We start from the raw sequence: 17,344 nt of genomic DNA, 5'->3' as shown, positions 1-17,344 counted from the left end.
CTTCATGTACCCACCTCCGCAAGGGGTGGCCATTCCCCTCTGCCTCTCTCCTACAAGTACTGCTTGTGTCTAGGGCCCTCTCCAATGATCGAGGATAATCTCATCTCCAGGTCTTTAATCATACCTGTGAAGATCCTATTTCTAAAGAAGGTAAAACTTACATCCTCCAGGTGAGGACCTGACATCTTGGGGGGGGGGGGCGTTATTTAGCCTCCTGTAACTAAGCTAAAGTTCTCCCTACCCTTAAGACTGTACATACCTGGGGGTGCCTGGGTGGCTCTGTGGGTTAAGCCTCTGCCTTCGGCTCAGGTCATGATCTCAGGGTCCTGGGATTGAGCCCCACATCGGGCTCTCTGCTCAGCGGGGAGCCTGCTTCCCCCTCTCTCTCTCTGCCTGCCTCTCTGCCTACTTGTGATTTCTCTCTCTCTGTCAAATAAATAAATAAAATATTAAAAAAAAAAGACTGCACATACCTGTACTTGAATAGTTTTTTCTTGAAAGTGTTATGATTTTTGGTTTTGCTTTTGTTTTGTCGGTTTTTTAAAAAGATTTTATTTATTTGGGAGAGTGAGCAGAGCAAGACAGTATGTACTGAGTTGGGGGAGCAGCAGAGGGAGAGGGAGAAGCAGACTCCCTGCTGAGCAGGGAGCCCAATGCTAGGCTCGATCCCAAGACCTTGGGATCATGACCTGAACCCAAGGAAGATGCTTAACTGACTGAGCCACCCAGGTGCTCTTGTTTTTGTTTTTGTTTTGTTTTGTTTTGTTTTTAAAAGATTTACTTATTCATTTGAGAGAGAGAGTGGGCAAGTGAGTGGGGGGAGGAGCAGAGGGAGAGAGAGAATCCCAAACAGCCTCCCCATGGAACATCAGCCCAAGCTCATGGTGCTCAATCTCATGACCCAAGATCATGACCTGAGCTGAAACCAAGAGTCAGATGCTTACCCAACTGAGCCAGCCAGGTGCCCCAGTATTGCTCTGTTTTTATTCTGCCTGAAACATACTTTTCTCTGTGGTGTAATATAAGGGTCCTTTCACTTATGCCAGATTAAACTACTTTATCTTTTTCAGACTGAGTTAAAATAACACCTTTATTATTGATAGAATTGTGTGTATACCATTTTTGGATCTTCTGTTCCCTTATCTGTTTATCCATTCCTGTGCTTCTACCATGTTGATATGATTACTGTGACTTTGTAATGTTTTTTTGTTGTTTTTTTAAAGATTTTATTTATTTATTTGAAAGACAGAGATCACAAGTAGGCAGAGAGGCAGGCAGAGAGAGGAGGAATCAGGCTCCCTGCTGAGCAGAGAGCCCAATGCGGGGCTCGATCCCAAGACCCTGAGATTATGACCTGAGCTGAAGGCAGAGGCTTAACCCTCTGAGCCTCCCAGGTGCCCTGTAATGTTTTTTTTTATAATGCTGAGGCATTTACACTTATAAATTTCTCTGGCACCAGATACTGCCTTCATTTCATGGCTTTGCTCTGAAGTTCTCCACTATTTATAGCTTTCTAGAGAATACAGAAATTCACTTTTCTTTTCTCCTGTGATGTACAGATGATCTAAGAGTGAGTTTTTAAATTTTCAAGTAGATGTGATGTGTTTTATGTGTCACGCGTTAATGGTCTATTTCTCATTTTCTTAAATTATGAATAAAGAATGAAGCTGATAGAACATCTCCCTGCAACTGGTTTTCTTAGGTTTTTCTTTAACAGCCGTTACAGAACAGATTTTTATAATGTTCTCAGGACAAACCGTCGTTTGGAGGGATTTGATATATAGAATGAGAAATATGTATAAATGTATACACATAATCAAGTTTACTGATAATATTCAATTTTCTTATATTCTCATTTATTCCTTATTAGATCTACCCATTTTTGAGAAACCTATTTTGAAGCATTATATTGTGGTTGTGTTTTAATTGCATTACTGTTAGCTTTTGCTTTATATATTTAGCTGCTGTGTTGTTTGGCACATACCAGTTGATAGCTGTCACTACTGCCACAACAGAGTAAGGCCATACTCTTTCCCATCTAGTACTTTTAAGCCCTCCTAACTCTTATCTAATTTTTACTGAGATTCTTTGTCCTGTTGGCTGCAGATCAGTGTTCTTCGGCTTCTTTTCACTCTCACCTTAATAAGGAGACTTTTTACACATTTTTTCCCTAAACCTACCACCCTGTGAGATTCTAATACCACAGATACATTGTGTGTTTATTGTATTTGTATATGTGTCTTATTTATAAAATAAACTTACACATACACGTACCAACTCAATCCCTTTTTTAAAAATTTATTTATTTATTTATTTGATAGATCACAAGTAGGCAGAGAGGCAGGCAGAGAGAGAGGGGGAAGCAGGTTCGCCGCTGAGCAGAGAGCCTGATGCGGGGCTTGATCCCAGGACCCTGAGACCATGACCTGAGCCAAAGGAAGAAGCTTAACCCTGAGCCACCAGGTGCCACCCAGGTGCCCCAACTCGAACCCTTTCAGTAATAGTTCTTCCCACTGAGAATCACGTAATAGGTTCTTAGTACAACAGTAGAACTTCCCTTGTAATGTGTCTGTCCTATTTCAAGAATCCGTCTGTAGCAGCTATGTCAAACACATACCATCTTCTACTGCTCATCATGTGTTCTGCTCCCTTTCGTCCTCCTCAGTGGTGGGTAGTATTATTTACAGTCTGATTAGAGACTTTCCTTGAATATGTTCCTCATATGGGTCATGTAGGTAATACAGTCTCTAAGTCTGTATATATCTGCAGATATTTCTTTCTTTTTTTTTTTTTTTTTTGACCCTGGCAGGTAAAATCTTTGGGTAAAACATTCCCTTGTTCCAGTTTATTCTTTTGTTTTTGTTTTTGTTTTTTTTAAAGATTTTATTTATTTATTTGACAGAGATCACAAGTAGGCAGAAAGGCAGGCAGAGAGAGAGAGGAGGAAGCAGTCTCCCCGCTGAGCAGAGAGCCCAGTGCGGGGCTCGATCCCAGGACCCTGACATCAGGACCTGAGCCGAAGGCAGAGGCTTTAACCCACTGAGCCACCCAGGCGCCCTGTTCCAGTTTATTCTTTTTTTTTTTTTTAAGATTTTATTTATTTATTTGACAGACAGAGATCACAAGTAGGCAGAGAGGCAGGCAGAGAGAGAGAGGAGGAAGCAGGCTCCCTGCTGAGCAAAGAGCCCGACGCGGGGCTCGATCCCAAGACCCTGGGATCATGACCTGAGCCGAAAGCAGAGGCTTTAACCCACTGAGCCACCCAGGTGCCCCTCCAGTTTATTCTTTATCGGAGTCTGTGGCCACCCTGTACTGGCTTAATGCTGTAGGTGACTGGCTCCATGCCCATCCGATCCATTTTGCTCGGGAGGTAACTTGTTTTGTTTGTTTTTGGCCAGCGGTTTGTACGAATTCCTCTTTTTCCTTGGTATTGATCGATTGCATAGAATGTGCTTGAATGGGTCTTTCTGCACTGCATTGCCTTCATCCTTCAATTATCTTTTCAACATGTAGATTTAGGCCTTTCCTCAAGTGGGACAATTTCTCTTCTGTTACTTGAAAGCTCATTCTTTCTGCTTGTTGTTTTCTTCCAACACATCTGTTAGCCGCGTGTCGTATATCCTTGATTTACCTATCGCCCTTTTCTTCCCTTATTACCCTATGTTTCCGCGTGCGTGCCCCTCTGTGCTTTGAAATATTTCTTCCTTTAGATCAAGCTGTAATTTGGGTTTCGACAGTGGCCATGCTGTTCTTTAATTATACTTCTAATTTAATTCTAAAATCATAAGAGTGTTAGTGCCAGCCAGACTTATCTGTCTTTGCACACTACGTTGTGTTTTAGCTCCAGTCCATATTCTCCAGTAGCCCGTCTCGTCAGGTGCTTACTGTGTTCAAGTGTCTTCTCTCTTATTGGGCCCCTTACATGCATCTATATTTGACTTTATCAGATTATTAGCGGCTTCTTCCTTTTAGGTGAAGAAGGGGCAGTATTAGGTGGTTAACTAGTCCCCCCCACCGTGACCCTCCCGCCCCGTACTTCATACTCCAAGCCCTAGGCAGTCTGCTTGGGCTTAATCGGCTTAAATTGCTCAACACACCTCAACCATTGACTATCTTCAAGATGATTTATTTAACTTGGAAATTTTGCCCAATGTTTCTCACCAGAAAGAGCACATTTTTAAGTTAGTTGACCCTTGGGGGCATCTGGGTTACTCAGTCATTAAGAGTCTGCCTTTGGCTCAGGTCCTCATCCTGGGGTCCTAGGATAGAGCCCCGCATCGGGCTCCCAGCTCCACAGGGAGTCTACTGCTTCTGCCCTGCTTGTGTTCCCTCTTTCGCCTTCTCTTTCTCTCTGTCAAATAAATAAATAAATTCTTTTTTTTTTTTTAAAGATTTTATTTATTTATTTGACAGAGAGAGATCACAAGTAGAGAGGCAGGCAGAGAGAGGGAGGGAAGCAGGCTCCCTGCCAAGCAGAGAGCCCGATGCGGGACTTGATCCCAGGACCCTGAGATCATGACCTGAGCCGAAGGCAGCGGCTTAACCCACTGAGCCACCCAGGCACCCCAAATTCTTAAAAAAAAAAAAAATTAGCTGACCCTTGAAAAACACAGGGATTAACGGGTATAACCCACTGCATAGTCAAAAATCTGCATGTAACTTTTGACTCCCCAAAACTTGATACTGATAGCCTCCTGTTGACCAGAGCCTGACTGATAACAGAAAGAGCCAACTAACACATACTTTGTATGTTATATGTACATTAAAGTAAGCTAAGAAAATATGTTAATTAAGAAGATCCTAAAGCTGGGAAAACATTTTTATAGGACTACCCTGAATATTGGAAAAAAAAAAAATCTGCATATAAGTGGACCCATACAGCTCAAACTCTTGTCGTTCAAGAGTTTCTGATGTTTAAAAGCCGAAGGGGCTATTGTATTCCTTTATGAAAACTCAGCGAGAGGATTTAACTCAGCAGTGAAGCCCTCAGAGGAGATCTCTCTCAGTGTTTCATACTCTCTGTGTTTCATACCTTTGTTACTACATTCCGAATGTCTTAGCAAAAATGTGCAGATAGGAAGGTAAGACACTGTAAACAGGGGAGAATTTCACCCACCCAGGCCCAAGTTCATTACAGTAAGTACTCTAATTAACAATTTTAAGAATCCTTGGGGTAAGTCATCAGCCCGTACTGATAGGAAAAATTAGCTTTATTTAATGACAGTCTGCCAGTATCTGTGAACTTGGGAGTTTCTATTTTCATCTATGTTTGAGAGCTCTGGTCTTCATTTTAAATCTCACAAAAATAACATAGTGGGAATCAATTTAAGGCACACAGCCAGAAATACAGATAGGTTAGAAGATCTCTTACATTTCACTGGTGCAAGATCTATTGTTAACTAAGAGCAGGAGAAAAAAACATGCATTCGTGTAAAAACAGTGGCCCGTTACCGGTGGGGTCTCCCAAAACACAAAGCACATAAGCCTTTTCTCTGTGTGAAGGGAAGAATACAGACAGTTTCACCGTGGGGCTGGGCTCCAGAAATCTGGGCCATGCAGACATCCCCAAGCCTCCAAGGGTGTGTGACAAGATTACAGTCTGTAAGTCCGTGGGGTACCAGAGCTGACGAGGAGGGCTGTGTTGGTGATAACCCCGCAGGAGAACCACAGCTCCCCGCCACCTGGCTGTCCCTCTCCGCCTCTATCTGAGCCCCTGGCTGCCGGGCACTCCTGCTCCTGCAGGAAACCTGAAATCCACATAGACCCTGCAATCTACAAGGCGGCTCCCGTTTTCTTTCTTCCCTCCTCTGCCTGTCTGTGTGTTTCTCTCTTGCTCAACCACCCACTCCATCTCTTTAAAATAAATAGTGGACACCAGCCTGGTACACTCCTTCCACCCCTCCCCAGAACACCTGTTCTGCGGGGAGCCTGCTTCCAGGCTCTGGGTGCGGAGTAATTCATGAGCTCCACTTTGGGCCCCTTGATTTCCATGCTTAGTTAGAGGAAGGGAGGTTCCCGTCCCTGCCGTGGGGTGCAGCTCCCACTCTGCCCTCTGGTACTCAGGGATGAGAGATCATCAGCTGTCTGGGGCCCCGCCCCAGGCTACAGCAGGGCTGGATTATGCCAAACATTCCCCCCCTGCTACGTGGCCCTAGGACTGTCCTGCCGGCTTGCTCTCCTTACCCTCCAAAGTCTCGGACTTGCATCTTTGGCTTCTCTGCTTTCTGAGGCTGAAGTGCAGGAATCCTGAGCCACATCCATACCCTCCCTTCCCTCCCATCCTTTGTACCGAATCATTATTAACGGTCCATCCTTATCAAAGCAGGATAAGACTTTGCCACCTGGGGGCCATTAAGACCAAACTTTATTGCCTGTCTGACCCCGGAAGGCATTTGAGTTTGTGGCTGAATAACAAAGTTCTCCAAAATCAGTAAAAGAAGACCAGTTCCTTTTATGAAAGGAGAGGGAGTCTGTGAACACACACAAGGGAAAATAAACGAGCTAAGGTTGCCGTCCCCTCGCCTGAGACGGTGTAATTGCTGAGGACCTGCCCCAGTGCAGTCTCCCGGAGATTAAAATCTTATAAAAATGTAATGCTTGTGAAAATCTTATGTAAGCAAAGCTTTATGTTTTATTTTGTATTTTTATTCCAGTCATTTTTGGGTTGTGCTAGTAATGACAGATGGCTAGGACAGAGCGTTAGTTGAATTCTGTAAAAAGGGGTTTTAAACCAGAAGGTGAATTCAGGCAAATCACCGGTAAGTAGCCGGGACTTTCCCCATCAGAGCTTCCACTGAAAGGATACTTACCTACTACTATTTCCTTTAATTCTCACAAAAAACCTTTTAAAGTACATGTTATTTTTATCTACGTTCTACTGAGGAAGAAGCTAGAGATTAGTGAGAAGAAACACAGCTTATAAATTGGAAAACCGGTTGGAATCCAGGTCTCTCTGGGCCCAAACACAACTTTATAATAGTCTCTGCTGCCTCTTCACGTGTAGATAACGTCAGAATTCATGGAAAAGGAAGAGTAGATTTGCACTGTAGCATTGAACTTGGAATTGCAGTAATTGTCACTTGGAAAACATAATGTAATCTGTGTTCATGCTACTGCTCCAGTTCTAGAACTCTTCTGAAAGAATTTTCCATTAACGCTAACTGCTGAAACGCTTGCCTTTTAAAGTTTGAATGAATAGGGGCACCTGGGTGGCTCAGTGGGTTAAAGCCTCTGTGTTGGGCTAAGGTCGTGATCCCAGGGTCTTGGGATCAAGCCCCGTGTCTGGCTCTCTGCTCAGCAGGGAGCCTGCTTCCCTTCCTCTCTCTCTCTCTGCCTGCCTCTCTGCCTGCTTGTGATCTCTGTCAAATAAATAAATAAAATCTTTTAAAAAAAATTTGAAGGAATAGTTTTAATTGTTAATAAGTTTATTTATAACTATCCTAAGTAGCATACTTTAGGTTTTCTGACTTTCCTCATCTCTGAATATTTTTTCCTAGGGTCAACGTCTTTTTGAAAAGTTGCTCCAACTGACTTCGCAAAATATTGAAATCAAGCTAGTGAGTGATGTGACTGCCGACTCAAAGGTATTAGAAGCCTTGAGATCAAAGGGTAAGGCCAAGGTCTCTGCGCTACTCTAGCCCCGGGGTGGAGGGCTTCCCTGAGGACAGCTCTCATTCTGCCTAAAATAATACGTAATTTCTTGATGGTCAGCCCATTGCACGAAGTTCACTTCTTGTTTCTCCTTTGAAAAATAACCCGATTAAAGCCTGTAAATGAGAGACCTAATTAATCAATACTACTGGGAGGTTTTAAATAGTGTTGTTGCATATTAGTTGTTGCAAAATAATCTACTAGCCATTAAAGGATAATTAACTAGAAAGAAGACTCTTTCCCTCTCTGAACATTGCAATGATATGATTCAAGAGCCACTTCTCATTTGAACAAACATTGCATTTCTGTTTTTCTCTTGCCCTTCAAATGGAAATCCTCCTCATGCCCCGTCTTCTTTTAAAATAGTATAGTCAGATGGAGGCATCTGTGAAACCCAGCATAATTCCACAGAGAATATCATTCACAGGCCACTTTGCGATTTGTCTTCAAATCCCACAAAGACCAGGAGGAATCCTTAGGAAATAACTTCCTTGACTTTGCTGTGTCTTCACTAACACAACTGTTCCCTTCCGAATACTTCTCACGGGTTTATCAGAATGTTGGCCCTGTATTTTACTACTGGAGCTGTAAGCCTCTGAATGGAAATGGCAGGCGTGGGCCCATAAAATGCTCAAGCTACCAGGTGTTCCCAGGAGAAGACGAGGCTTTGGCCCCAGGGAGCAGCATTGCGTCTCATGTGTGTGCTATTTAAACATGCTGGGCGGTGTTGCTTGTTATGTTCCCTAGATTATTAAGTGAAAACACTTTCTGAAAAATGTACCAGGCTATGAAGCAAAGGGTTGAGCCCAAGTAGTCTTTCCTTCTGCAAGAGAAAAGTTGGAAGCAATAAAACCTAAGGGAAGATATAAATACACAGAATACATAAGCGTGGTCGGGCTCAGGTGTATTGTTTTTTCTATGCATGGGAAAATCAGGGTAACTTAGGAGCTACTGTTAGGCCTGAAAAGCTTCACTGTGCTACCTGAGCACAGGATAATATTTTTGAAACACTAGAAAATACATAGTTTACTATGTATTAACGTGGATTAATGTGAATTAGAAATGTGTTCTTTTTTTAAATTGTGTTATGTTAGTCACCATACAGTACATCATTAGTTTTTGATGTGGTGTTCCATTATTCATTGTTTGCTTATAACACCCAGTGTTCCATGCAATCCGTGCCCTCCTTAATACCCATCACTGGGCTAAGCCATCCCCCCACTCCCCTCCCCTCTGAAACTCTCTGTTTCCTGGAGTCCACAGTCTCTCGTGGTTCGTCTCCCACTCTGATTTCTCCCCCTTCATTTTTACCTTCTCCTGTTGTCCTCCATGCTATTCCTTATGTTCCACAAATAAGTGAAACCATATGATAATTTACTTTCTCTGTTTTATTTTACACAGCATAATCTCTTCTAATCTCATCCAAGTTGATGCAAAAGTTAGGTATTCATCCTTTCTGATGGCTGCCTAATATTCCATAGCATATATGGACCACATCTTCTTTATCCATTCATCTGTTGAAGGGCATCTCAGCTCCTTTCACAGTTTGGTGACTGTGGCCATTGCTGCTTTGAACATTGGGGTGCATATGGCCCTTTTTTTCACTACAGCTGTATCTTTGGGGTAAATGCTCAGGAGTGCAATTGCTGGGTCATAGGGTAGCTCTATTTTTGACTTTATGAGGAACCTCCACACTGTTTTCCAAAGTATCTGTACCAACTTGCCTTCCCACCAAGAGTGTAAGAGGACTCTCCTTTCTCCATAATTTCTCCGACATTTTTGTTTCTTGCCTTTTTGATTTTTGCCATTCTAACTGGTGTAAGGTGGTATCTGGTTTTGATTTGTGTTTTGTTTGATTTGTGTTCTTACTTTTCCTGTTTAGAAAACATGAGATTGGGTTCCCACTACCTGAAAATCCATGAGCTGCCACATTTTTAGGAACGGATTACTTTGGGCTAACTCCGAGTGCCTGTATTTGCTGATAAATTTCCCATGGTGTCTACTTCCATACAAACACACCTCATGTATACACAACACCTATATACACATAGACACCACATAAGACACAATCACACCCCACATATACACACACACACCAATCTCTTCTTTCACCTGAAAGGAATGAAATATCGTATGACAATTGTATGTCAATTATAACAATTAGAAAAATATATATACCGACTATGAGGACTGAGGGGCATGTCAGGTGCTGCTGAATATTTGGCACCTAGGATTTTCATTTGCTTTAAATGAATTTATGGGTAAAGTCCTTGATTATGGTTCTAGAGTGAACTATGAATTAAAGTTTCATTATAACTGTTGCTTCTCACAAAGGAATTTCACAGCAAATTGGGTATATTACTACAACTTAGGCTCTGTTAATGTGTGATAGCAGTTCTTACCAAAAGAGAACAGATGACTTCCCTTTACAATCAGAGAGTAATGAACAGGACCCTAATTTCCTGTCGCTATCCCCGGTGTGCTTCTGGTAGGCCCGTCTGACTTCTGTTACTGCGCCTCAACGTGGCACCACACACAGTCATCACAGTGACTGTGTTTCTCTCATCCTCTGGCAGAGACAAATTAGATAATAACAGTGCATTGTAGAAATATTTGTCATGAAACCGTTTTATTTAATGAATTAAATTTTATGAAATCATTTTCAGTCTGGGTCGGAATGCCCTTCTTTAGGTTTATCGTTTCTTTTTTTATGGAGAGATCCTGGTCTTCTGGTGAATTTCCAGGAAGGTCTGGCCAGAAATAGTCCACGAATGACAGATAAGCATGAGACTAGCTATGAGCAACTTCAGCTGTGAGAAGTCACTGGGAATAGAAGCTGGTCACGTACCAGGTGAGAAGGGGCAAGTGAGGCTTCCCCAGGAAGTGGCAAGGATTTAGTGCGGGTGTGGGCTGGGCAAGGGCAAGGCTGGCCCGCCAGGCCTCCGAGCCCTTCCTGGAGGCGGGGAGATCCCAGTCGCTTACAGATCCCAGCTCCCCACACCCCCCCACCCCCGCCCAGGACCGCTCTTCCACTCACAGGACTAAGACATCAGAAAGGTCACACCCCCAAACGCCTCACACTGTGGCCCGGGGGGTGGGGTGCATTTGAAACACTATGCTCAAGAAGTCCACGAGCCCGGGGAGGGATTTCATTTTAGACAAGGCTCCCTGTCGGTTCAAACATTTACGCCACTGACTGACCTTTAGCACTCGTCCCCTTAAGCATCTGAAATGCAGCATGTTGGCTTAGCTGACGCTCTTCCTCTCCTCCCTTCCAGCCACAACCCCTTGATCTGGGTTCCCACGTGCCCAGCCACTCCTGCGCACATCCACATCAGAGAAGGCACTCTGTTTGATGTGTGGGAAAGGACCCCATAAATGGTTTTTCCTAGGAGTAAAATTGTTCTCTAAATCTGGAGGCCTTTCGGATGGCTTCACGAATTTTGTTTCTGGATTTTATCCGCTCCCAGTTGTCTTGGCTGGAGGATTAGTCAGAAAGCGATGAGGTCAGAGCTGAACGGGCAGCATATGGGAAATGGCTTCTGGCTGCCTCATTCCCCAGAGACAAGCTGATGCGATGTGGGATTGTCACCAAATCCTGCTCCTTTGTATACCCCTGCCGTACGTGGGGCCCACCATGGCTGTAGGTGACTTCACCGGCCCTGCTCTTGTCTCCCAGCAGGTGCCTTGGAAGTCCCACCTCTCATCTAACCACACCAAGGCGGTTTTGTACTATAAACCCTGTTGGGTTCTTTTTTTTTTTTTAATTTCTAGCTGTGTTTTTAAGTCACATGCAAAATATTATTTCTCAATCATATTACTGCGTTTTTCTAAGGCTGTGTTTTTTGGAGCAGTTTGATGTGTACAACAACATAGAGGGGAAGATATGGGGATTTCCCAGGTACCTCCTCTCCCAGCACACACACAGCCTATCCCATCACCATCATCACTCACCAGAGGGGGAGGTGTGTCCCCAAGGATGAGCCTGTGTCGACACATCATCGTCACCCAAAGTCCACAGTTTCCCTTGGATTCATTCTTGGTGTTATACATTTTGCGGGTTTGGACACAGAGGTAGTGACGTACATCTATCATTATAACACCATACAGAGTATTTTCATGGCCCTAGAAGTCCTCTGTCCTCTGCCAGCCGTCTCCCCACTTACTGTGTTTTTAATCCTTTTACTCTATTATTGTTGCAATGAAATATATAATTAATAATAATTTTTTGTCTTTCAAAACCATAGCAATTTAGTGTATGTTCTAGAATATGATTAAAATATTTGCTCCAATAGCCTACCAAAAATTAAGACTAAAATAATGTTAAAATAGAAAATATAAATTTCACTTTGGGAAAAACCAGGCTTTGACTCGTTCACTGTCAGACAATAACTCTTTTATATCATGAGTCCTTCTATTAAAGTCAGAAAGGATTGAAATCTGTGATCTAGAAATAAAGTCCACATGAATTTTAAAAAAAGTGCTTGAAACTGTTCAGGGTCCGAATGTCCTTTTCACTCTCATTCATACCAATTTCTCTTGTTGGCTTTCCAGAGAGCTGAATGATAATTGTGATTTCCCAAGTACAGGCTGCTTTCCTGGGGCTCTGTTTCCTAACACATACTTTTCCTTGAACTTGAAATACCCTCTCTCTCCTCATCAATTTGCGAGCTCCCGTTCAACCCTCAAAGTCCATTTTAAGCCTCACTCAAAATATCGTCTTCAGACCTCCTTTCTCTTTCACAGTTGGTCTTCCTGTCTTCTTTTCCTCCATTGTGCATTCATTAGTCTTTCAACAACCATTTGAATATCTGACAGGTGCCAGGAAGCAGGGCTTGAAAGCTAGAAAACCGACAAAGGCCTGAGCCTCCCGCAGATTTTGGAGAGTTTGCTAGAGTAGGTTGCCGTGAGTGAAATAAAATGATCAAGGATTTCTTGAAACATCCACGCAGAGTCCAAGTTTTCCGAAACACTTTCGGCGTCTGAGTCGTGCATGCCTATGTTTTCCACCTGGCACCGTCTGCACCATCGAGATGTGGCGGGTGCTCTACCTTTAGAAACAGATGCTCTACTCTTGTCTCTTTTCTCCGAGCAGACTTCCGTTCTGCTTGTTTCTGAGCATTATCAGGAAATGTCAACGAAAGAGAAATTCTGACGGTAACTAGGCCGCACAATCCTTCCTCAAAGAGTCCTTAAGTGTTTTGCCGACTGAATATTAAGAAACTTGAGGAGCCCTGTCACACCACCAGGAATAACAGCCAAGACTTGAAGTGACAGCTCAGTCACAACCAACACCCGCTCTCAGCAGTCGCAAGAGGCATCCCAACGTCAGAGTTGTTAAAACGTAGAAACGGCAGGTTTTAGAACCAGTGACACAGGGTAGTGAAGGTTACTTGAAAATTCAGCAATAAATGTCGAAATCCAACCGAGAAACCCTTAGCTTTAATACTTAAGTTAAAACCGACCATTCCTAGTACTGCACGGAGGGAGGTGGCTGCCAGACCATGCCTCTCGTCCCAGGCATTCTTTCTGGGGCAGTAGCCATCCTCTGAACAGAAATTCAGAGAATTCAGGCTCTGCTCGTGCTTCGGGAACACCAGGATGTTTTTACCAGAACTCTTGATGGTAAGTGCCTTCGGGGATAGGAAATGTTTCTGTCCGAACAAACGAACAAAAAGGAAAAATTGTGCTTTATGACTTGAAATGGGGAAGAGGTTCAGCAAACCAGACTTTTATACCAAAGTTTTATGGGAAAACAACATAATGAAATCAGAAGCCCAAAATACACCAGAGACAAGACAGCCTCCTGGGGTAGACAAAGAAGAAGTCAGAAACCATATCCAAAGAATACAGCATTATGAAATCACAACCCAAATGAAAAGAGAAGTGGTCATCCTAAAAGCTTGGTTTTGAAAAGGAGAGGACTCTAAAACACTCAAAACTGATAGGTTAAATTCTGTCATGGATGCTGCTTGGATTTCCTCATTGCTGGTGATCAGCCCAGCTACACAAGAGACAGAAATTCATCCTAGAGCTTGGGGGGACCTCCGACTGGGCCTGCGCACTGGGCCCCTGTCTTCTGATGGTGCAGCTCATTGTGGGCTCAGGCCTGTTAGCCCAACCCTGGGTCAGCTGGAGTTTCAAGCTCTCGGTCTGTTAGAGTCAAACCTGTCTTCCTCTTGATCCCTTCTTTTGTGCACACGCAGACATACGGGAGATCAAACCTTGAGTGTAGACCATCCTGCCTGAAGATGCTTGTGACGTCATTCAGCAGATGGTAGCAGAGCTATTTTTTTATAGAGTTGTATTTTGTTTAGCTAGAGCATTAAGATGTCAAGAATTTCTTCCCCTCTGGCTTCTATAGATAGGTGGGTAGATGGATAACTGATAGGTAGACAGACAGAAAGATTTTCATATCTTAGCTGTAGCATTAATGTGTTGAGAATTTCTTTCCTCCTTGGTTTCCTTAGCTATATAGATAAATACACAGATGAAAACATGGATGGATGGATAGACAGATCTTCAAATCCGCTATGAGATTTAAAAATTAAAGTTCTAGGCTTCACAATGTTTTGTTGGTTTTTTTTTTTTTTAGATTTTATTTATTTATTTTGATAGACAGAAATCACAAGTAGGCAGAGAGGCAGGCAGAGAGAGAGGAGGAAGCAGGCTCCCTGCTGAGCAGAGAGCCCGATGCGGGGCTTGATCTCAGGACCCTGAGATCATGACCCGAGCCAAAGGCAGAGGCTTTAAGCCACTGAGCCACCCAGGCGCTCCTTTCACAATGTTTTTATCCACGTTGTTTCATTTCTGTTACTCTTTGTGAAGTCAGAACAAAGCGTGGCCCTTGGACTCTCGACTTCTGTATTGGCCCCCAGGCTCCCCGACCCTGTGCTCCTTTTGTGAATTTATTTTTTAATTTTTATTTTTTATTAACCTATAATGTATTATTATCCCCAGGGGTACAGGTCTGTGAATCACCAGGTTTACACACTTCACAGCACTCACCATAGCACATACCTTCCCCAGTGTCCATAACCCAACCACCCTCTCCCAACTCCCCTCCCCCAGGCAACCATCAGTTTGTTTTGTGAGATTAAGAGTCTCTTTATGATTTGTCTCCCTCCCAATCCCATCTTGTTTCATTTTTTCCTTCCCTACCCCCAAAACCCCACTTTGCCTCTCAACTTCCTCATATCAGGGAGATCATATGATAATTTTCTTTTTCTGATTGCCTTATTTTGCTCAGCATAATACCCTCTAGTTTCATCCACGTCATTGCAAATGGCAAGATTTCATTTCTTTAGATGGCTGCATAGTATTCCATTGTATATATATACCACATCTTCTTTATCCATTCATCTGTTGATGGACATCTAGGTTCTTTCCATAGTTTGGCTACCGTGGACATTGTTGCTATAAAGATTCGGGTTCACATTCTCCTTCTGATCACTACATTTGTATCTTTAGGGTAAATACCCAGTAGTGTGGTTGCTGGGTTGTAGGGTAGCTCTATTTTCAACTTTTTGAAGAACGTCTGTGCTGTTTTCCAGAGTGGCTGCACCAGCTTGCATTCCCACCAACAGTGTAGGAGGGTTCCCCTTTCTCCACATCCTCACCAGCATCTGCCATTTCCTGACTGGTTAATTTTAGCCATTCTGACTGGCGTGAGGTGGTATGTCACTGTGGTCTTGATTTGTATTTCCCTGATGCCGAGTGATATGGAGCACTTTTTCATGTGTCTTTTGGCCATCTGGATGTCCTCTTTGCAGAAATGTCTGTTCATGTCCTCTACCCATTTCTTGATTGGATTATTTGTTCTTTGGGTGTTGAGTTTGATAAGTTCTTTATAGATTTTGGATACTAGCCATTTATCTGACATGTCATTTGCAAATATCTTCTCCCATTCTGTTGGTTGTCTTTTGGTTTTGTTGACTGTTTCTTTTGCTGTTCAAAAGCTTTTGATCTTGATGAAATCCCAATAGTTCATTTTTGTCTTTGCTTCCTTGCCTTTGGCAATGTTTCTAGGAAGAAGTTACTGAGGTTGAGGTCGAAGAGGTTGCTGCCTGTGTTCCCCTCAAGGATTTTGATGGATTCCTGTCTCACATTGAGGTCTTTCATCCATTTGGAGTCTTTATTTTTCTGTGTAGTGTAAGGAAATGGTCCAGTTTCATTTTTCTGCATGTGGCTGTCCAATTTTCCCAACACCATTTGTTGAAGAGATTGTCTTTTTTCCATTGGACTTTCTTTCCTGCTTTGTCACAGATTAGTTGACCGTGGAGTTGAGGGTCTATTTCTGGGCTGTCTATTCTATTCCACTGATCTCTGTGTCTGTTTTTGTGCCAGTACCATACTGTCTTGATGACAACAGCTTTGTAATAGAGCTTGAAGCCTGGAATTGTGACGCCACCAACATTGGCTTTCTTTTTCAACATTCCTTTGGCTATTCGAGGTCTTTTCTGGTTCCATACAAATTTTAGGATTATTTGTTCCATTTATTTGAAAAAAAAAAGGATGGTATTTTGATAGGGATTGCATTAAATGTGTAGAATGCTTTAGGTAGCATAGACATTTCACAATATTTGTTCTTCCAATCCATGAGCATGGAACATTTTTCCATTTCTTTGTGTCTTCCTCAGTTTCTTTCATGAGTACTTTATAATTTTCTGAGTACAGATTCTTTGCCTCTTTGGTTAGGTTTATTCCTAGGTATCTTATGGGTTTGGGTGCAGTTGTAAATGGGATTGACTCCTTAATTTCTCTTTCTTCTCTCTTGTTGTTTGTGTATAGAAATGCAACTGATTTCTGTGCATTAATTTTATATCCTGACATGTTACTGAATTCCTGTACAAGTTCTAGCAGTTTTGGAGTGGAGTCTTTTGGGTTTTCTACATGAAGCATTATATCATCTGTGAAGAGTGATAGTTTGACTTCTTCTTTGCCAGTTTGGATGCCTTTAATTTCTTTTTGTTGTCTGATTGCTGAGGCTAGGATTTCTAGTACTATGTTGAATAGCAGTGGTGATAATGGACATCCCTGCAGTGTTCCTGACCTTAGAGGAAAAGCTCTTAGTTTTTCTCCATTGAGAATGATATTTGCGGCAGGTTTTTTCATAGTCGACTTTGATAATATTGAGGTATGTGCCCTCTATCCCTAGACTTTGAAGAGTTTTGATCAGGAAGGGATACTGTACTTTGTCAAATGCTTTTCCAGCATCTGTTGAGAGTATCATATGGTTCTTGTTCTTTCTTTTATTAATGTGTTGTATCACATTGATTGATTTGCGGATGTTGAACCAACCTTGCAGCCCTGGAATAAATCCCAATTGGTCTTAGTGAATAATCCTTTTAATGTAGTGTTGGATCCTATTGGCTAGTATTTTAGTGAGAATTTTTGCATCTGTGTTCATCAAGGATATTGGTCTGTAATTCTCTTTTTTGATGGGGTCTTTGTCTGGTTTTGGGATCAAGGTAATCCTGGCCTCATAAAATGAGTTTGAAAGTTTTCCTTCCTTTTCTATTTTTTCGAAGAGTTTCAGGAGACTAGGTATTCATTCTTCTTTGAATGCTTGGTAGAATTCCTCTGGGAATTCTACCATCTGACCCTGGGCTCTTGTTTGTTGGGAGATTTTTGATAACTGCTTCAATCTCCTTACTGGATATGGGTCTGTTCAGGTTTTCTATTTCATCCTGGT

At 42.6% G+C, this 17,344-nt stretch overlaps 1 protein-coding gene across 1 annotated transcript in view; it reads left to right on the top strand.

The window, feature by feature from the left end:
• Positions 1–17,344, top strand: part of LOC111150878 (phospholipase D family member 5) — a 378,454-nt gene that overhangs the window by 211,563 nt on the left and 149,547 nt on the right. Inside the window, exon 4 of the mRNA XM_022508546.1 lies at positions 7,497–7,608. Coding sequence (XP_022364254.1) covers positions 7,497–7,608 — 112 coding nt within the window. The remainder of the gene's footprint in view (positions 1–7,496; positions 7,609–17,344) is intronic.

This window comes from Enhydra lutris, unplaced genomic scaffold, assembly GCF_002288905.1.
Source record: "Enhydra lutris kenyoni isolate GAN:26980312 unplaced genomic scaffold, ASM228890v2 scaffoldscaffold24, whole genome shotgun sequence".
NCBI classification, from domain to species: domain Eukaryota; kingdom Metazoa; phylum Chordata; class Mammalia; order Carnivora; family Mustelidae; genus Enhydra; species Enhydra lutris.
The sequence above is the reverse complement of the archived record's forward strand: the minus strand, read 5'-3'. Positions and strand labels throughout refer to the sequence as shown.